This window comes from Cladophialophora bantiana, assembly GCF_000835475.1.
Source record: "Cladophialophora bantiana CBS 173.52 unplaced genomic scaffold supercont1.24, whole genome shotgun sequence".
Taxonomy (NCBI): domain Eukaryota; kingdom Fungi; phylum Ascomycota; class Eurotiomycetes; order Chaetothyriales; family Herpotrichiellaceae; genus Cladophialophora; species Cladophialophora bantiana.
Window position 1 is genome coordinate 304,320 of NW_015971598.1, and position 20,514 is coordinate 324,833.

Consider the following 20,514-nt stretch of genomic DNA (forward strand, 5'->3'; position numbering starts at 1 on the left):
GGGAGGTTGGCAGCCATTCTGGAAAATGATCTGTGAACGACTTGAGATTGGAGCCCTTGAAATACGAAATCGAATTATGAAAGAAGGAAAAGAGTGGTGACTCCAACACAGGACACTGCCGGACATTATATACCCCAGGTTCTCTCGTCAGGCTCTGCCTTCTGTTCGAAGGTGGGTGAGCCAGCATCAGTACTCCTTCCACAATGCAACCATTCAGCGAACATCCTAAGTCAATTCGGGTTACACCGCAGCAGGTGCGACAGGATTCGGGGACACGTAGGCACGTGTCCTGAACAACGACCTTAGGCATCAGTGAGCTGTTCAAAGCGGTCAACTATCGTCGTCCATTCACCATCATCAGCCCTTGTCGTCGTTCCCTCTGGAGGGGGGCCCGTTCTGCAGCCGGGTTTGAGAGACGAGAATATAGGCAAACATTGTCGGTGAGCAGTGTTTTGAATGAATCTTTATTGGGCTTTCTTTTTTTTCTGATGGTGTACTGAACAAGAAAGCAGCCGCAAGTGACCCCTGCGAATACATGAAGAATTAGGCAGAAGTGATGCCCATGGCCCAAAGATCACAGTTTATGAGGCAATATCCTCCTTCACCGGTCAGATTTTGCATCACTTCAAACGCTTTTCTCGCCAATCCCGAACCAGTCGCGCCCCGAATTTCTTTGCGTTTTCCAAGTCCACATAAGCATCAACGAAAGGGAGGAAGCGGTCTTCCAGCAGATACACCTTGATACGTTGAGCTTCGTGCGGTCTATCAAACGTAAAGAGATCAAGCCACACGAATTGGTTGCTGAATATTGGCAGCCCGTTGAACGTTAAGAGTATCTTCGGGTGCCTCAGTCTCTGGATTCGTGCGTTGCCTCGCTTTGCGATCGACAAACGGGCCACCATGGCTTTAGCCCCCGTATCTATATATGCGTTGACAGCACAGTCGCGTCCCCGGCATCCGATGTAGAAAAGCGGTAGCTCAGGACCGATCTCCAGGAAGTCCATGCCAAGTCTTCTAGACCCAGGGGACAACGATTCCTCAGCATTATCGTCTGCTGCGGATATAGGGATGGACGGAGACCCAGGTTCCTGTATGCCACGTGTCTGCATGTGTGAGGCATTAAGGTACGAAAGGTCTGTAGGCACAAGTGTCAAGGTTGATCGTGAAGTCGTCGTGTGGGTGTAGGTTTCGAAGACGTCCTGATTGGACACGTCGTTCGCGACCAGCGAGTCTGCAGAATTTCGCTGGTGCTCATTGCCAACAGTTCCATCCATACTTCCATCTGAGTAAGACTGGAGCTCTTCATACACGTCAATTGGCTGACCCCATATCCCAGATTGATGTATTTGCTCAATCACTCGCAAGAGAGCCTTAATATCATCATTTAGGGGTCTAATCACAGCACAGTACTTGCGGGTATTTTCATGTTGTCTGCAGGCTGATACCCATTGCTGGGTCGTTCGCATATCTCGACCGAGCCCGTTGTGAGACATCAGGGAGATGTATGGCGAACGTCACTTAATTTTTTTTTTTTTTTTTTCTAGTGTGTGTATGTGTGTGTGAATGCTCTTTGTATTGGCTGACAGTGTCTTTGCATGCACCCCGTGGATCTCGACGCGAATGTATGTAGGGGGAGTCAGTTGTTTCCGGCCCTTCTCTCACAAAAGGGACAGGCCGAGTGTCGTGGATCAAAACGAGAGAGGTATATCGAGGGGCTTGCCCGACTGAACCTGGAGTTCTTCGCGGTGTAGGTCACGCTGAAGGGGAACGAGCAGCAAAACGAGGGTATCAGGGACAACCAGACACTGAAGAAATCGGTTTCAAAATCAAGGATTATGGCAAAGAGAAGACGCCGCTAAAAAGAGCAAGGAGAGTCCGCAGAAGGTCAGAAAAGACGGTGAAGAAAGATGCCAAAATTGGCTCGTTGAACAGTCAACACGCAGCCAATGTGGCAGAAGGGGGGAGACCGGAAGAGCCTCGCTGAGCAGATCGACAACTGACGTATGGATGGGAACAGGTGGCCGCTGCAGTTGAATTGCAGACGCCGGCTCGGCGACGTCGACGGGTTGGCTTTTCCGGGCCTAAAGACTGCACGAAGGAGAAACAAGGAGAAACGACTCTGATGTGTCTCCTTGTCTCATGCAGTTGGGCGCAGAGCCATCAGAAGAATGCCCTCTCCCACAACAGGCCCCTATTCAAAACCGTGACACAGGCTCAAGCCATGGAAGACTCCCCGTATGCATGGCTCTGGCCTACATCGAGTGAAGATGGAACCACCGCCGGATTCGGTGTCTCATATCTGAACAAGTAGGTACTGTCCGTAGCATGTCTCGAGGATCATTCGAAATGTCTTTGCTGATCCGCGAGACTTGCTCTGTGACTGCACTCAACAAGCCCCAGCTTGATGCTATACTTACGACTTAGGGCTTAGGGCTCTCTGAATGGGGCCCATCAACCCTGAGGGCTCTGGGTCCCGGAAGCCGCGTCGACGGTTGCTGTTTAGCGTGATGTTAGCCAACTGGGGCCGTAACCAGGCGGTGATGATAGGACATAGTACATCCTCTGTACTTCCTTACCTGTGAAGTCGTCCACTCAGTCAGAGTCGACATCGCTTGCCTTGGGATGAAAATCCAACCAAATGGTACATCCATCCGACACGAGAAAGGTGAAATATCGAGGATGGTATTTGAACAAACCTTGACGGGCTTGTTGGCCTTTTCGAATGCAACCGATTTCTTCGTGCGAAAACGGGTTCGGGGGGGAGCTTGGACAAGTCCAGAGGACAAAATTAGACGACAAGATATTGCCGTCAGGGACGGCCCTTTCCATCATGCCAATGGGCTGATCCGGCGCTGTGCAACTCGCCAATCTGTTTGCCGTGGTCGGTGGCCATTTTTGCACATGTGTACCATGTACTTGTAAGTTGGGTTCTCGTCTGTCAATGTGCGTCACGTGAGCTTGGCCCGAGTCAGGTGCGTTTCCTTTCCGCCGAGACGCATAGAAATCAAAAACCAAAAGGTCAACAGACATACGTACCCCCGACCAGAGATTGAACGACTTTGTTTACCTTGTCAACGTCGAGCTGGCCCGATCAAAATGAAGGATGCGACCCCCTTTTCTACCTTTGTGCTGCAACGTGAACATCGTCCACACCAAGCCTCGAGATGATAAGCGGAGATGACCTCCAATTATTAGCAACTAGCGCTCTCGCGTGGGCGTTTCGGCGAGTTTTTTGGGTCCTTTGGAGAGCAGTGTCTCCATTCATATAACCTATTATCGCCGATGTAACGAAAAGGGAAGGAGCAGTATGGACCCGGAGAGCACAGCAACCGACATTGGTGCAAGTCACCCCAGGGAGTGGAGAGCAGCCAGAATCACGCAGTGATAGGGACGGGATGGGTGAAGCCGCCGTCTTATTTATACTACCAAGTATATGCCCTGTACATCTGCGCTGCACCCTGGATAAGCAGGCCAACCCTGACAGCTCAGCCGTGGCGTGGTGTCTTGTTCAATCGCGACTCACGCTTCATATTGGCCCTATCAATGGCGCCTGCTTACCTGCACCTCCTACCAAGCTGCAAAAACGGATCAATATCATTCGCTGTGACATGCAGATATGCAGCTATGCAGGATTCACCTGCACGAGCTCGGGCTTTGATGCGAACACATGTTCCAAGCAGCATCCCCAGCGTGAAGTGTCACTTGACACTGCTTGTTGCGGCCGCATCCATCCTTGCTTCACCGCCGACGACTCTTCGCTCCTGTCAGCCGCTCCCTCCCCCTCTGTTTAGAACTATCTCGGGCAGCGTCTGCATCTCGTCAGGCAGCAACCTGGAGGCCAGCACAGAAAGCATGAGGCTGTGACCGCGAGCTGTGCATAGTTGTACCCTATATGATGGCGCTCCTCATCATCGATAGCCTTCTCGCCGCCCATGTTATCCCAAGTCTGTCTGTTCGGCGCCGCACTCCAATATGGAAGGGTACGACCATATGTGTTCGGATATGGTTAAATATCCAGAGCTGGCGATCTTTCGCAAATTCAAAATCCTGAACTACCGTACGCTGTTATTCTTACAAGCCGAACTGACTCACAAAGAGGACCGGCTCCTCGCTGCGATCCGAGCAGATCGAAATTCCGGCGACCCTGAAAGGAGGCAGTTTGCCTTCAGTTTCGAGGCCATGCTCCGGTCCAAGAGCGATATCGAGGGCGCAAGAGCACAACGGAAGCTGATGCGGGAGATTTGCCGTCTCGCCAAAGACTACAGCACGTGGTTGCCCTCTTCCAAGATACCCCGTTATGACTTTTGGTCTCGGCTGACTTTTGTCTGTTCGTTTCTTGAAAAGATGAATTACTCCTCCAAAATCGCGAACTCGACGACCTGCCTCCGGTCCACAAACCCAGTCTCGCGTGCCTCCGAGCGGCCCAGGTGAGCGTTTCGGACAGACGATTGTTTCTGCGCGGCCGCGAGCTCCATACGTGGAGCAAGAGAAAGGAATACGACCTCACATCCCTGACGGACCAGAAGGCGAACAGAGACCCTCTCTCCTCCTGGCTCGAGTGGTTCATCACCAACGTCTTCCACAAGTTCTCCGGCTCCGTGCATTATAACCCCGACCCCGTGGACGAGGACTGGGCGCCTGCCACTCCGACCAAGTTGGTCCAGTACCCGCAGAGACACATCTCGCGGAGCGTCACGGCTGTGACGACGATCCTGGCGCCGGTCCTGCCCACCGTGTCGGCCTCGGCCCTGTTCTTCATCGACAACGAGCTCACGCGGCTGGGCATCATCGTGCTGCTGAGCTTCCTCTTCAGCATCGCGCTGGCGTGCGTCGGCGTCCCGCGCAGGATCGACTCCTTCGTTGCCACTGCCACCTTTACTGCAGTCTTGATCGTCTTTATCGGCAATAACTCGAGCTGCGCGTGCTAAGAGGGGGAATCGCCGTGGACCTGGACCCAGACTGGGCTTGGACCGCGCCCGTTTAAGAGACAGAGACAGAGGCGGAGAAAAGGAGGAAAGACTGATTCGTCGGCTCAGTTCAGGTCATATTACCTTAGGCTGCCCCGGAGACGACGGGTGCATGCGTGCGTCCTGTACTACGCTACCATGTGCATATGCACGTACGTCCATCTCTACCTGATCTCTAGGTTCTAGCGAAGCTCTTCGACATACTTATTCGGCCCTTATCGTATTTTGTATTAATTTTCTGAGAAAATAGACTATGATGATGGCTACAAATACCTCTTGCCATTGTTTCTTTCATTTCCTTCCGATCTCAATCCACAATTCCTTTCTCTGCCGGAGTTGTTGGCCTCCTATGAATTACGTTCATGCACATCTATATATATATACACACTTCCCGAAAATCTCCCACCCGCTATCCGCGACTCCAAGCCCCAGCTATGTCTTCCTTCAGCCTTCTGTCCCTGCTTTCTTACGTGGTAGTGAATGTGTAGCTGAGACGACAATTCAAGAGTCTCCTTCCGAGAGCGAGAAAGAGAAAGAGGACTTCTTCTTTCTCCGTGTGGCCTGGACACATTCGCTAACTGCAGACGCAAATGCGAGAGCAGAAAGCCACTGTATCACACTGCTGCTGTTGGTTCGCACTTCCTCTCACGCGTGACTCGTCATGGATTCTGTGTCTAGGGTAGCTCTATGGGACCATGGCAAATTATTGGGGCGTCCGCGCACATGGGGAGGAGGTGGATAGGGGGAGGGAAATACTCCAAGAGGTGTCTGCGGAGAGGGCCTTCACTTAGACTCAGGGGTCAGGGCACCCTAGGAATTACCAAGCCTGAGTCGCCGTCACAGGCGTCTCGTGGAAGCCATACTGCTAGGGCGATTCTGGTGGCGACAAGTTTCCATCTAGGATGGCAGGAGTGGTCGTTTGTATCATGTCTTCAGAGTCCAGAAACCGACACGTGGTATGTTTGTTGCTCGAAAACGAGCCTTTGGCGCTGCCAGGGCGAAAGTGAGAAGAAAAAAAAGGCGCCATGAGTTCGTGAGATCAGGTCCCTATGTAATACGTTTAGAAATTGGTCTTTGTACTTCGGCAAGACTCTGACTATGGCCAGAGGGTTAGTCAAAGAGAGAGGAAAAAAGCATAATGGATCCTTTGGAATTGGCATGAGCAAGGTTCCACGGTCAAACAGGGACTCACCCATACCTACGGAAGCCCTTGTGTGCGGAGTTATGCAGCTCTGGGGAGCAAGTAAACAGCCAGTCGCCAGACGCTACCGGACCGCAGGCTCGAGAGCAAAACAGACAGAGCTTTCGAGGACGCACGACAGAGAACGGAGCTGTATATCATCAATCTTGCGATCTCATTCTAGACCAAAGAAGAAATAACCCTTCTGCTCGTGCTTTTCTTGTCGTACCGCTAACTGCCTGACCTGTTGGTCTGAACACTCGTGGGGCAGGGTCTTCAGTTTTTGTGGGCCGCGGCGGCACAAGGCTGACAACCCCTGGAAAGTTGCAGCCCTGCCACCACAAAGCTGAAGTGTAGATCACCTACACGGGCAATACAAGACCTTATGGTGCTTTAACATACGCCTAATGGAAAAGTCCTTCATTTATTGACCCCGTCCTCTTGCTGGACTCTAACTTGGAACTTCATTACATCGTGCACGTGATGGAGAAAGGGGCCGTTTCTTAGTGGTTTCCTTTTTTTTCCCCCCCCTTTCTCACCGCTTCCCCTTCGACATCATCTCGTCTGGTTCGAAACATATGTCTCTCGTTTCCGGACAATCTCTCAAGCGGTTGGTGAAATCCTCCCGTCCTGATCATAACCTTATCGCGACTACCGACCTACCATTTTCACTCCATCTTACTTATCGGACTGTTCCTGTGCGGACTTCCTGTCGAGTCGGCTGTCGGAAAACCCTTTCGAAGAAGCTTCTGCGACAACGATGAGCTCCCCGACTGGGCTCGAGACTCCATCAAGTCTTTTGAGCTGCTTTATCCAACTGTTCTCTCCCTTCTTCATCCTTGTCATACTCTTCTTTTTTGTCTTTGTCTTTGCTTTTCTGTCCTTCCCTCTTCTTAGCCTTTTCGCGGTTCTCTTGCCGACGCTTTTTGTCTGATTTACAAGTTAGTAAATCCCACACGAGGCAGATCTGTAGGTTCTGTGGTTGGAAAGGAGCATACCTGCTTTGGAACTGGCAGCCCAATTGCCCATGGGGAGAACCAATGGTTCCCTATTGTCCGGCTTCGACGACTTTCTCATGACGATGGGTGGGGCGTTGTCCTGCAAGATGCAGAATTCGTGGTTGCTGCCCCATTCATACCCTGTATGTTCAATTCGCAGGGATATCATGCCACGGAAACCTGGATGCTGATGCGGATTGTTATCTCCGGCTTTCGAGTACTCTACGTGAGGACCCAGGAGGGCTGTCAACTTTGGGAAGGTGATGATGTTACATGCTGAACCAGGGGCTATGACCGCGGTGTCGAAGCGCCAGTGCCGGATGCTGGGAGACCAGATCTGGATGCGTTCAGTTGTGTTGGAAGCGGACGGCTCCTGGCCAACAGAGCCTTGGTCAACCTTGCTGTCTTCTTCTGTTGGTCTTCTCGATGCCATGGTAGCCAAAAAAGAGAGGAACTCACTTGGAAGGCATGAAAGACTGCGTAGCGGGATCTCGACTCCAGCCTTGTTTAAAGGGGGCATCAACATCCTCTATGAGAGCGGCTGGCGACGTCTCCAACTCTCACAGCCTCCATCACAGGCATCCACAGACGTTATTTTACAGGGGGTGGGACTTCTCAAAGCAGCCTTTGGCACTTGCGAGGAGCACGACTGTAAAAGGGACATTGCAGCATCATGTGCAATTGGCACTCCTTGAAGATGCCTGACGCTGGCCGATACCCTATGGTGATTTGACGGCAAGAAGGCGTACGCATCCGCTTTCGGCTTTGGACTTCTGAGAAGAATCATGATTTGCAGCCTTTCAATCACGGTGGCCTCGACAACGGTCACCAGCCGGGATAGGGACTTTTTATTGACGACTGCTGGTGAGTACCTTCAGAATCAGATGCAGTCGATGATATCTATGGAGTTGATTCGTACAGACAACCAGACAAGTAACCTGGGGATGTTCTGTGCCACGTCACAGGATCAACCCAAACGCCCAGCAGATTCGATGAGGCGTTTCCAGAGAGCGCTGCACCCTGTCACCGGTCAGAGCAATGAACCCCTGTTGCATTGACACTCGTGGCGAAGAAGATGGCCAAGGTCGATGGTCGACTCTGCACCCAGAATAGCCTGATGTCTCCCCATTTTTTTCACTACATAAAATTCAATTACTCTTTCTGTTGAATCGCAAATTAGCGTATACGACAGATGAACCGTTCCCAAAGAATGTGCTTTCATGCCGTCGATGAGATCCAACGGAGCGCCTTTGCCCTCGTCCTGGATCTTACAACCAAGCGAGTCAGCCAGTTCCTTCGCCATGACGTTGAAGTCAGCCCCAGTGTCCTGGGTGGCCGTAAATGGAGGTAGGTTGGTCGCCGGTATGAGTGTAATCCCTCTGAATTGCTTCACTTTCTCCAGCCTCAATGACTCTTGCATCGCTTCGGGGGGTGCGTGTCCAACCGTGCCAACGAACAACCCGGGCTCATGGGGTCTGGGACCCCTGCTACCATCCCTTGGTTGGGCATCAGAACCGGATATGTATTCGGGAGTTCCAACATCATGTGCGAGCTGTTCGATTGCTAGCTTCGGCTGGCACACGGTGGTCAAATCATTGGAATGTCTTCTTTGCCCTACACACCCCTGGACGGCTTCATCCCTGCCAGCACTGTAATTGGTGGCAAGTCTTGCTACGTGCGCTTTGAGTACGAATTCTCCGTTCGTCGAGACGCCAGAGCCTCGCGAATGCCAAGACACCCCTTTATATCGTAGCCAACATTTGAAGGATTTTGCATAGCTGCTGAGCCGCCCCCGGGCATTTATCGGGGTTTTCTTATGGTCCTTGACATATCCACCGTCTCTTGCCGGTCCTTGAATGTTTTTCAATGCTATTTTTTGACCTGAAACGACAACACGGCAATGGAATTCGGAAGCTGGTCCAATAGACACGTGAGTGGGTTCATGGCTGCCATCTATACTGTCGTTGGTAGAGATCTCTACGACGATCGGGTGCGGATAGGCTTGCGTGGTATCGAAGGACAGTTTGAGAGACATAGTGCAGGATTTTCCAGGGCAGAGGAAGTCTGGCTGTGAGGACGTTGCGGCAGGCAATGGAGACGGTGAATGGCGCACCAATATCTGGAAGCAAAGCAGCAAGTCGAGACACGAAGTTTCAAAAGGATTCAGCACACAACACAAGGGCAAGGAAAGGAATAGGGGGCAGATTCAATACCATTTCGCACAGCAAAAATGAGAATGGCGGTGAACTGAACGCGGGCATGGTGCAGGACTCGGGTGCTGCTTCGCGGTGGAGTCTCCCTTTACACCTCAGTCTCGCAAAATTGAGCCCGGGATGCGCGCAACACTGGGCTCGAAGAACAAGAAGCTTTCGGGCCGGAATTCGGCAACATATTTCTCTAACCCATGGGACGGGCTCATGACCTGGAGTCGAGGAGACGGTACATAGCAACCTCATACCAGAGTTAGACCCAAGTAAGGGCAGAAACCTTTTCCTGCGGCGAGGGAAGGGCCATCATCAAACAGCCTGAGGGGTTGATTTCGCGGGAAGCCGAGCAGAGGCTGTTCGACTGCTTCTGGCGGTGACTTGAACAGCAGAGTCATTGCAGAATTGCAACATGGTCCGACCTAGAACAAAACCCATTCTCGTCGTCCAGATTTTGCTCGCCCAACCCGGGCGCTGGCCTCAGAAGATTGTGAACTCCCCGGCGCACTAACAATATTAGCGCGATATGGCCCCGGGCGCGGCAACAGCAACACCAGTCCGACGCATGGGAATAGCTTTGATCTGGAACAACGGGGACGGGCGCTAGTGTTGAATGAGACTGGTCGCTGGGGGCCCGAGGAGCCAGTGATGCCGTGGTCAGCCAAATCCAGAGCACAACAAGCAGCGATGCTGACCGCTTCAAGGCCTAGATGGCGGTCGAAAGCCTGCCTTCCTCGTGGGCAGCCGTCCTGCTATTCTGTGATTCTCAATGGAACGGAGAGGTGCCCTTTTGGTCTTCTGAACTGAAGACTCAGGTCTCGTTGGCGAAGCGCGTACTGTGAAAGTTCGCGCCCGGAATCACTAGGCGTCGCGGTCGCCACGCGTGTCGGCGTCGCACGGTGCTTTCGGCAATACTGCGGCTTTTCTCCAGTGCGGGATGCAATGTTGGTCTGTAATCTACCGTCCAGGCTACCGAGCAGGAAGACTCAACATCCCTGGCTGGACGACACGGAGGTACATGGATTCCGAATCTGGCCGTGAGAGAATTCCGGTGCTCTGAATGATTCCCAGGGGAGAGAAATGAAGAAAAAAAAAAGGGCTCGTGGTATTTGGGGATGAATAAGTCGCTGGGGATGTTGCGAAGTCAGGAATGGTACGTACCCCATTCGTTTAGCCTGTGATTGGCGCAACAAAGGCCGAATCGGTGACCACTGACCACAAGGAATTCGTCATTCTGGGCTGTAGTGGCAGACAAAGATCACACCGAAACACGGCAGGAGACCAAGAAAAAGGAAGGAGAAAATGCAGAAAAAGCAGAAAGGGTGGGTGAGCGAGAGCTTAAGAACCTTGTATCGGTGTCAGCGACCGAGTACCCAGTAGAGGCTACCTACCTCGTGGACCAAGGTCGCTTTTACTCGCTACCACCCAAGTCGCGAGCTCGGTTCTTTTGCCGTTCTGGCGTGGGTTCTGCGCTGTGCTGCGCTGATGGATCCCTGACAGACCGAGACCTGCAAGACCTGCTACTATTGGCACCTCCTGTCCCTGGGCAACTTTTAAGGTGTTTCTCATCACCGTGACGCACATGAACTGATGTGAACTCTGAACCAGTCCGTCGTAAATGAGAAGTCGCAAAGCAGCATGGCAGAGCGGCAGCTAGCCTGTTCGTTGCACCACCCTTGCGCCTTGTCGCCACCATCTCCTCGGTCTTGACTGGCCTGCGCTCAGGCAACTGTCGCTCAGGACTGGTGTATGCAGCCCCGGCTGCCAACTCAGCTTTGCATACAGCGAGCGAGTGGTTGCAGCCTCATGCCGCACTCATTCTCCCCCCAGCGTGGCTGCGCTGCGTCTACCTCGAGCCGCTTCGGCCTGAAACCCAGCCCGAATGATCACTCTTCCTCTCCAGGTTCAGCAATATGAACGGGTACAACGCTCTCGCAGGCTATATTGGGACTTATCCGACTCTCGCGGTGTTCAGGAAGTTCCTGATTCTCAATGCTCGGAACCTCCTCTGCATGCAGGGCGAGATTGTCAACCTCGAACATGGTCTGAGAGTGACAATCGAAAAGGATCGCAATGCAGAAAAGTCTGTGAGAAATGAGTTTGAATGCGATATTTCGGCCTTAAAAGGACCACACGAAAAGCCGCGTGACGGCTTCCAATGGCAAAGAACCCTCGAGTTGCGCCGCCTGTTGAGGGACTACAGTATGTGTCTTCAAGAATCTTCCCGATGCCTAGATGCCCTTCATTAACTCTTCTTGCTCCATCTCCAGACGAAGCACTCCTTCAATTCGCCGCCCTCTGTCGGCTTGCTCCGGCAAACAAGGCTGACTGGTCCACCCTGCGCGAACTGACCGAGAAGGCGGACGACAGTGGGGAGCCCTTCCTGGTTGCTCATGAATTCGAGACCTGGGAGGAAGAACACTTTCGAGACTTGACCTCACTGGCAGGACATCACGCAGACAGAGATGCGCTTTCCAGGTTCATTGACAAAATGGTGAGGTCGGTCTATCACAGATACGTTGGCCACAAGTTCCATGATCCACTCTCGGTTGTCGAGGCATGGGGAGCCGCAGGAAAACGGAGACCCGTCATCTACTACCCCGACGGCTATATCTCGACTACCCTAGACAGCCTGAGCACCATTTTGGCCTCTGTTCTACCAACCATCGCGGCATTCGGAATATATCTGATAAAGGATCCCATGACGAGGATGGGAGCAATCGTGGGGTGTACTCTCCTGTTCTCCACAGTACTCTCCCTCATAGCTCGACCCAAACGAGCAGAATGTTTTGCGGCGTCAGCTGCCTTTGCAGCAGTCCTCGTCGTCTTTGTGGGAAACTCGAGCGGAAATTCGAACGGGAATACGTGCTAAGATGGCGGTTTGGGACAGGGCGAAGGAGCTGGAAGGTACCAGGATGGCTGGCTTCGGCAAGGGGCACCGATGTTTCGTGATGATGGTGGATTGGAGCGTGTGCGAGATCTGGTATGGTCATAGCATTGTGCTTTCCATAATGACGACAATGATGATGATAATGAGACAAAACACGCATGCATTCGTTTCCTGCTCCGAGAATCAAGTTCGGCCGAACCGATAGATTTCTGTTGCAGTAAGCAACATCAAATCACATCACATCGTCCTTGAGTGTTGTCGTCAATAATCAAAACACCGATGCCGTCCCATTCACACCTTTTCTTGTATCTTTTCATCTCCTGTCGAATCTTCTCTGTGCGCCCGCCACTGCCCCTGACCCGTCCCTGTGGTCTCTCCATGCGAACTGCGCCCGATTTTGATCGACAGATCGCGGATGCCATCGGGAAGGAGACTCTCGAGGATAGCAATCACGCGGCGAGAAAGGCCATCAAAGCGTGAAAAGGATACTGATGATTCTTCATCAATGATGTCAAAGGTCAAACAGTTAGAAGAAACATCAAGTGAATCGAGCAGAAAAGGAACCATTCTCAAACTAGGCATTCATTGCGGCTCGGAGCGGGCTAAATCCATTCTCCCGTTGCCTGCCAAATGGGGTTTGTCCTAGAGGAGTCGGGCTCATTACAATAGGCGCATCAACCCCCCCGGCCCCCTGAAGCGATAGCCAGCTGTCTTCCTCAAAGCTGACCCAGTGTCCATGAGACGCAACCCTCTATCAGAACGACTTGGTCCACACTCAGGTCGCCATCCGTCTCAGTGCCTCCTGCGTGGTCATCACCTCACCGAACGCGAACTCGAATCCTCGGATGCCCATTTGGTGCTGTCCATCATTCGCACTCCCACAAGCATCGGATATAACCCAAGTCTCGTACCCGCGATTGAAGGCCGCTCTACCTGTCGTGTCGACACAACAGTCCGTCATGACTCCGACGACAATTACACGCTCGATGGCCGCATGCTCGAGGATGGTTGCCAAGGGGGTGTGAATGAAGGCGTCATATGTATTCTTGGGCACGAGCTTGGGGAACTCAGGCGACGTGGGCTCCGGTAGGGACTCTCCAATGGTGACCTGTTGCTTTTGTTGTAGTAGTTGTTGGCATTGCTCGGCTGTTCTATTCAAATAATTCCGAGGCAGGAACTTATGCAGCTCGGGCATGATCTCTCCCTTGCGCGAGCCTTCACCGATTGACCCCGACACACCCCACTTGCGGACCAGTTGACTGCACGAATCCGGGACCATTTCTACCTTCGGATGGCCGTGCTTCGTAAACACAATGGGCGCCGAGGTCTCTGAAAAATGCTCGCACAGTTTGATGATGTTTGGAAGGGCCGTTGTGGTCATGGGCTCGAAGACGACTTGCATGTCGACCACCAGCAGTGCCGTTTTGGGAGCCATTTTGGCGGTGTGGCTGTTCGATTGCAGCTAAGAATAAGCGATGGGTGGTGGCGAAGGATTCGAGGAGGAGGAAGAGGAGGAGGAGGCGGAAGTGGTGGTGGTTGGTGGTATAGTTGGTGGTGTTTGGGCATGCAACCAGGCCACAGCTTTTGTCGACTTGGAGGCCCAAGAGATGAATCGAAGAACCAAAGACGACAATATTGAGCAGCACAGCTCCTCCGATGGAGGGCAAAATCTGCAATGCACTGTCCGTTCTGTGTGCGCTGCTCATGAGACTCTTGCAGGAAGCAACCAGCAGCATGCAGACCAATTACGTCAGCTTCAATTGCGTCTCGTGCCGCTTCACTTTCCACACTACGCGTCTCTCGTCTCTTTCCTCGTGAGCCTCACCGGTCCCAGAGATCTGCGTGGCAGCTGTCGTGAACACCATGCGCTGGTGTTACCACCCTTCATCACCACTCCAAACGCAGGGCTGAGGTCTAGATAAGATTGCCACTGATTGGGCCTCGTTAAATTAGCCTCGACTCCGCGCCATGATGCGAACCAAGGTGCGAACAGGTGGATCCGGTGCGGGAATTGCCTGATTGAGAGTAAGGCACTGACCACCGGCGCAAAAGTGTTCGGTCGAATGGGGCCATGGGCGACGACAACGCACGGTTCGTCCCGGCCATAGCTCGCCTTGGTCCAGAATCATTTAACGCGGCTGCAGAACGCGGGAGGTCAGGCGGACACTCTGGTGTTGTCGAGCAGATCAACGTTTTATCGACCAGAGTTCCAGATGGGCTCGTTCAAGTCCTCACAAGTTTGACGTGGTCGGGCATCACATACAAATCGGGCGCAGAGGAGAAAAGGCGGTGTGCCTACTAGTCTTCTAACGAGCCACGAGGCTACCACAGTGCCGCAAGGCTGAAGATGCATGACAATCTGCAAAACATGGCCGGCTCGAGAGTCGACAAGACAAAGGTAGGTGGTCGAACACCACTGAGCGGCACCGGTGGGAAAAAGGAGGTCAACAAACAGCGCGAAGATATGTCGCGGACTCACCAGAACATCAATAATGCGAGCAATGAATCTCGAGAGAACTACAAGGGACGAGGGCTTTTTCGTACTCATACCTGGTTTTCATTCTTGTTGTTATGTTCAGCCTCCTGTACGGACCCGCGCTGTTGGTTGCACTGTTCAGTGTCGCTTGGGGACCTCGTTTGTTAGTCTGCAGGATTTTCCTTCACTTGGGGCTACCATATTGTTGGCTGGCCTCCCTCTTTCGGTTCAAAAGAAAGAGAGGAGCAGAAAAACGGTCAAGATCCTCAATCAACACTCACACCTTCGCTTTTTTGGCTTGCTTGCTCCTCCTCAGGGTACTCTCCGACGCCGCGGGGTGGTGCCGATTGGACAGGCCCCACGTGTAGATTGACTCACTTCGTGACTTTCTCAGCGTCTGGATAGAAAGTCCTGGGACAATGTTCGGTGAAAGTGTAGGCGCGTTTGCCCTGATACGAGCATCTGCACGTATGTAGCCGCATTCATCCCGAGCTTGCTAGATTGATGGCGGCCCTGGCCCCCGTCTCGAGGGCACTGAGTAGTGCCAGACAACATGCCAGGAGCATGTCAATCATGAGACATCATTTTCCATGTCGGTTGCTGTGAGAATACATCCCTCCCCAAAAAGGATCGTGTTTTTGCTGCACAGTGGCATAAACTTAGAATCACGGCTGGATGCAGTCGAGACTGGACGATGATGTTTGCTTAAGGAGATGGGCAAAGCCCTCCCTCTGGTCAACAAGCAACAGGGCTTCCTGCCGGAAGGCAGGAAGTAGAGTGCGTTGTCGGCCATCCAAGACAACCAGGTCGTGCTGGTGTGCATATGGGGCCAAAGAGTGGCGATCGATTTTTTTTCTTCCTCAAGTCAAAGAGCGATATGATGACCTGTTCGATATTGAGTAAGAAGGGGCCGTGCGCGAAGTAAAGCCATCTTCCCGCACCAAATTGTTCCCCTGTGAAAGCCATTAGAGTGTGGGGGGTTTTGACTTCAAAATCGAAACCTGCCACGGTACCAGAGGACGTTCATATCGGAAGAGAAGAGAGTATACAGATTGAATGCGAACTGGTGGTTTGTGAGGTAGAGGGAGGTAAACCCGTATCACTTCTGCTTGGAACCCTCTGCAAGCCAGGAGCAATGAGAAGATTAGTTGACGGGAGGAGAAGGGAGAGAAGAGATACTTGTAGCTGGGTTTGTGGGTAGTCGTCCTGCCAAGGTGCAAACAAAACAACACAAAACGAAACAGGTGCGGCACTTGACCAAGGTGAGGTCAAAGTGAGTTGAAAGAATGGCGAGCGCGAGGCTGGATGTCATGGTCAGGGCATCATCTCCGTGCAATTTTCGTTTCCCTGTGGGACGAGGAGTCGAGTTTGCTGCGGGTCATTCAGCTCGACTGCGCCTTTGGATCAGGTGGGGTTTTTGTATCTGCACGGCGGCTGCTCTGAGTGATGAGAGTGATTTGAAGCAGGAATCAGACTCTGCAATGTCTGAAGAACGAGTGTTTACCTTCGGCAATCATGCTGAGCTGTTGAGTTGGTCATGGCGTGCTGGGGTGACTCGCTCCAACATTGTTCCTTCTCCATCTGCCTATCTCCTGACCATGAAGCCAGATGGAAGCCCACAGAAGTGCTTGATTCAACCACACCGGCCGGTAGACGGAGATAAGTACTCTCATTGTTCTGGTGACAAGTGCGGAGGCAAAGCCCGCTACCTACTACTCCTCTTGGTCCATCAACGTCCTTTCACGAAGAAACCGAGAACGGATCTTTTCCTCTTGGTGCACATCCACAGAACCGCCCGAAAACATGATGCGGCACCAGAATGTTGAGAGGGCCCTGGAAAACACAACAAAGTAGAGACCGGTCCAGCTCAATCCCAGTTTCAACTGGCTGGAGACAGGAGATAGTCCCCTGCTGGGGACAAGGCGTCTGGGTTGACAATGCGTCAACTGGGGCAAATCCAAAACCATATCCTCCTTTTCAGAAGATAGAGCGGTCTCGTACACGTGAATTATTGCGGTGACATGTCGAAAGACGCTGGGGTGCAAAGGCACCGCTAAGGTAGGAACAAGTTCTGAGCATGATCATCAGTATGTATTCAGGCTATTTAAACAACAACTCTGATTTGACCTACCTTCAGGGAGGTCCTATGGATCTTTGGGAGCACCAAATACGACAATGCCAGCCAACCAGAAATGTGTTAAGCCACACATGACTACCTGCATGTCAATTGAAAGCCTAGATCTTACTCTGATATCATCCCCTGTGAAACCCTGATGGCAAAACACACGCGTCGACATTGACGAAGCCATCCAAGCTCGTCTCCGCTCTGCATATCTCACAATCCGGTATCAGCTGAAGCGCACATATTTCATCAGCGACAACGCGCAACCCAGACCGTCTAGGACACCGGGGTGGAATATCTTGTCAACTCGGTTGTCCTTGTTGACAAGACATTTCCGTGGTCGCATACTGCAATGGAGAGGTCAGACTGGTGGCACGGCCAGAGTTGAGAGATAGTGCAACGAGGGAAGCTTTGAAGTCTCTGACGGCTAATCGGAATCAGGGAAAGACATAGCCCATCTGCAGCCTCCTCATGGGGTTCAAATGCAATTCGCCACATTACTTAGATGTCTAGAGGCACTTCACTCAGGGTGACCTCCAATCCGAATTGTCGAGCTTCGCTCTCGACCCTGCCGCTTAGATGCCGGTCTGACAAGGCTGTCATGGTAGGATCGTCTCAGCTGTGCCTTACTCTTGTCATACGATGGCGTCGGCGAGAAGAGAGGTGATGGCTGGCTTCAAAAGACCGGAAACGAAATCAATAGTGGGTTTGCCCTCCAGCCGCCGATCTCGTCAAAAAACTCGACAGGTTTTGCGTCGGAACGGAACTTGAGGCACGGGTTTGACGGCGCATGAAGATCGCAAGTAAAATCGCTACCAGTGCGCGCGTGGTATTCAAGGACATCGATGGTGTATACCTTGGCGCCCATCGGTTTGGATACAGTTCGGATGTGGCGATCTGCAAACGCGTAAATCAGCGCCATGGACAGCTAATGGATATGCGTACTGGGGAGCGAAATTCTACGAGGAATGCAAAGAGGAGTATAGAGATGGACACCGGGACCTTGACCTTGGATAGAGGGTCTTCGCTGTGAATTTCTCGCAATTTCTCCTTGTGCGAACAGATCGGTAGTAGATTTATTTCGACTCACCTGTGATATACTTCCGGATGCATTGATGATGGCAATAGCACAGGCTCGCATCTCTTTGGGACCTCGTATCGTCTTCTGCGCCCAGGAGAGAACAACCGGATATCCAGAATGTCCCCCAACAATCATGAGAAAAGCAGCAGTGTAGCGAACCCCCACACCACTTCGTGTGGACGACTGGTCGAGCAAGAAGAGTAAGAAACCGAGCATTGCTAGTGCGGCCGGCGCAACAACGTGAGGGCAAGCGTTGCGATGCCGGTCGGCGCACAGACTGTTGGCAATGGTGACGACAACTCCAATGAGATATGGAGGAGCTGTCATCCACAGGGTCGTATTCCGAGAAAATCCAAGGGTCTTTACGACCGAGGGGAGGAAGTTGTGCACCGACGCACCAATCGCCAAAAGCAGGAACATCCCTGTGAAAACCCAGACTTGCCAGCGGCTTACAGCCATCACGAGGCCGCGCCAACGGCCATAATCGCTTTTATCATCCTGAACACCGTTGGCAATCATTCGCAGTTGAGCAACTGCGATCTCTTTCTCGGAGAGGTAGCGGGTGTTGGATGGAAAATCTGGAAGGACGTAAAAGCTGGCGCAGGCAACGAAAACTGTGCAAACACCACCCACAATGAACAACCAACGCCACGCCTCGAGGCCCCGTGCTCCGTCGATTGTGTCGTAAATACCAAAAGCGATAAGGCCAGAGAAGGCGTTGGCCGTCATCGGCGCCGTCAGAAGTATGGCACTGCGTAATCCAAGCTCAGTCCTTGTGTACCAGGATGAGATGAGGAAAAGGCAACCGACGCAGAAAGGCGCCTCCAAGAGACCCAGAAAGAAACGCACTACAGATAGTTGTGACGGAGTCGTCACAAAAGCAGTGGCCGTGCACACACATCCCCAAAGGGCCATCACCGCCGGGAGATAGATTGAAGGGCGTCCCTCTGCCAGGTAGTAGTTCGAAGGAACTTGTGCCATGACATATGCAATAAAAAGAAGCATCATAGCGAGGCCATACTGATTTGAGTTCATGTCCAAATCCTTCTGCAAGCCCATGACTTTTGCATTCCCGAGACTGCTCTGCAGCGGTGTAGCGTTAGCTTCCCATTCATAAAGCGCTTGGGGTGACGGGGACCACGTACTCGGTCGAAAGAATTCAAAGCAAACATGATCCAGGCCATGGACACGAGGCAAACGTCGAGTAGTCTTTTGATTCTCTTGGCTATCGACAGTATTTTCTCCTCGCTGATGTCTTGAAGTTCCCTTCGAATAACGTCGCCGACTCTTCCACCATCATGTAGAACAACGATTAGACTCTCAGGAGGGATGGATTTCTCGGCCGTCCCATTTTGGACATTTCTGACCTTGGGGGAGAGGTGGCGGCAGAGTTTTAAGAAGGGGGTGGTGATTTTTTCGGACATTTCCAGGGACGAATGCCTCGACAAAGCGAGGGTGCAACAGAGTAAGACACCCTTTCAAGGAAGAGACAAGGTCGAGTTGGATATTGAAGGCTTCCGGGCATCGTCCTATGCTTCCTTTTTGTCTTGCTGCAAGATGCAAGGAACCACAGCGGGGATCGCAGAGCAAGAGGCTGACAACATTTCATGCTTATCATCATATAGTGAGTTCAAACTTGACGTATCCGATATTGACTTCAATGCGTGTTCCGAGCGCTAATTGAGAATGCTAAATATTTGTTGCAATGTCTGAGAGAGCTGAGATTCGGCGAGGGACGGCGCATGCGCCAATCTGTGTAGACAAGAACTCCATCCAAACCTTACCATTGCGGATTCTTGGCCAAGCATGCCCACATGCGTCATCTGTTTGCTCATAACGTGTGTCAAGATGCTCAGCATTGATCAAACCATCGATATGGCCCAACGAGATACCGTGACTCTGAAAAAGCTGTGGAAGAGAGGCGCCGAACGGAGTTGACCAGATCTTCGAACGTGAGCGCCGTTGATGCTCTCAATTGGTTCCGGTGCAAGCTAGAATTGGACCGCACAAGGCAACCCGAACTCAGAATTTGTTGCGCTCAGGCGTATTTCAATGATGCGAGAGAGTACATCTTGGTGCGAGAACGGCGCCTTTTCCTGCGAGGGAGGGATAGCCAGGGACGGCGTATAAAGCGGAGTTGGTGCTGACATCCTGCAGTGGCGGAGACGCAGATGTAGATGGAGATGAAAATTCCTCGTTCAGGTCAGGTGGCCATTCAGCACGGCTTTCCCGCTTCCATATGTATCTGGGTTAAAATGAATGCGAGAAAAACTGTGCCAGGGAGGAGAGGAGTGAGGTTGGGGAGGAGGAAGCAAAGGAGATCAATCAGCTCGCCGCTTTTAATCCGAGGTGCCCTTGGATTCACAGTACGAGGTACAATGAACGGAGATCTGCTCCTCTCCGTCGATTTCAGATTGATTCGGATTTGACTTATATATATTTGTTTGCAAATATTGAAGGCAAAAGGGAACGAACAACCTCAAGGTTTCGAAGTTGTCAATCAACGTCAAGTGCATGTGGCCATGCCCGTTGGCCCATCGTGCACCGTGTGCTCTAATCTTCACCCAGAGACATTGGAGCAAATCCAACCAGGACA

At 52.2% G+C, this 20,514-nt stretch overlaps 7 protein-coding genes across 7 annotated transcripts; 2 read left to right on the plus strand and 5 right to left on the minus strand.

Annotated features, from left to right (window-relative positions):
* Positions 1–620: 620 nt before the first annotated feature.
* Positions 621–1,493, minus strand: Z519_11874 (uncharacterized protein; the record flags this gene model as incomplete). Its single annotated transcript, XM_016769583.1, has 1 exon — positions 621–1,493. The coding sequence occupies one exon, from the start codon at positions 1,491–1,493 to the stop codon at positions 621–623; it is 873 nt and encodes a 290-aa protein (XP_016614219.1).
* Positions 1,494–3,972: 2,479 nt separating this feature from the next.
* Positions 3,973–4,928, plus strand: Z519_11875 (uncharacterized protein; the record flags this gene model as incomplete). Its single annotated transcript, XM_016769584.1, has 2 exons — positions 3,973–4,294; positions 4,345–4,928. 2 exons carry the CDS (start codon positions 3,973–3,975, stop codon positions 4,926–4,928), a joined length of 906 nt encoding a protein of 301 aa, XP_016614220.1.
* Positions 4,929–6,937: 2,009 nt separating this feature from the next.
* Z519_11876 (uncharacterized protein) lies at positions 6,938–7,578 on the minus strand (the record flags this gene model as incomplete). The annotated part of the gene is made up of 2 exons (XM_016769585.1): positions 6,938–7,077; positions 7,146–7,578. 2 exons carry the CDS (start codon positions 7,576–7,578, stop codon positions 6,938–6,940), a joined length of 573 nt encoding a protein of 190 aa, XP_016614221.1.
* Positions 7,579–8,175: 597 nt separating this feature from the next.
* Positions 8,176–9,180, minus strand: Z519_11877 (uncharacterized protein; the record flags this gene model as incomplete). The annotated part of the gene is made up of 1 exon (XM_016769586.1): positions 8,176–9,180. One exon carries the CDS (start codon positions 9,178–9,180, stop codon positions 8,176–8,178), a length of 1,005 nt encoding a protein of 334 aa, XP_016614222.1.
* Positions 9,181–11,262: 2,082 nt separating this feature from the next.
* Positions 11,263–12,221, plus strand: Z519_11878 (uncharacterized protein; the record flags this gene model as incomplete). The annotated part of the gene is made up of 2 exons (XM_016769587.1): positions 11,263–11,551; positions 11,620–12,221. The coding sequence occupies 2 exons, from the start codon at positions 11,263–11,265 to the stop codon at positions 12,219–12,221; spliced, it is 891 nt and encodes a 296-aa protein (XP_016614223.1).
* A 793-nt stretch (positions 12,222–13,014) lies between these two features.
* Z519_11879 (uncharacterized protein) lies at positions 13,015–13,674 on the minus strand (the record flags this gene model as incomplete). Its single annotated transcript, XM_016769588.1, has 1 exon — positions 13,015–13,674. One exon carries the CDS (start codon positions 13,672–13,674, stop codon positions 13,015–13,017), a length of 660 nt encoding a protein of 219 aa, XP_016614224.1.
* Positions 13,675–17,513: 3,839 nt separating this feature from the next.
* On the minus strand, positions 17,514–19,342 carry Z519_11880 (uncharacterized protein; the record flags this gene model as incomplete). The annotated part of the gene is made up of 3 exons (XM_016769589.1): positions 17,514–17,734; positions 17,801–19,001; positions 19,064–19,342. 3 exons carry the CDS (start codon positions 19,340–19,342, stop codon positions 17,514–17,516), a joined length of 1,701 nt encoding a protein of 566 aa, XP_016614225.1.
* Positions 19,343–20,514: the final 1,172 nt, after the last annotated feature.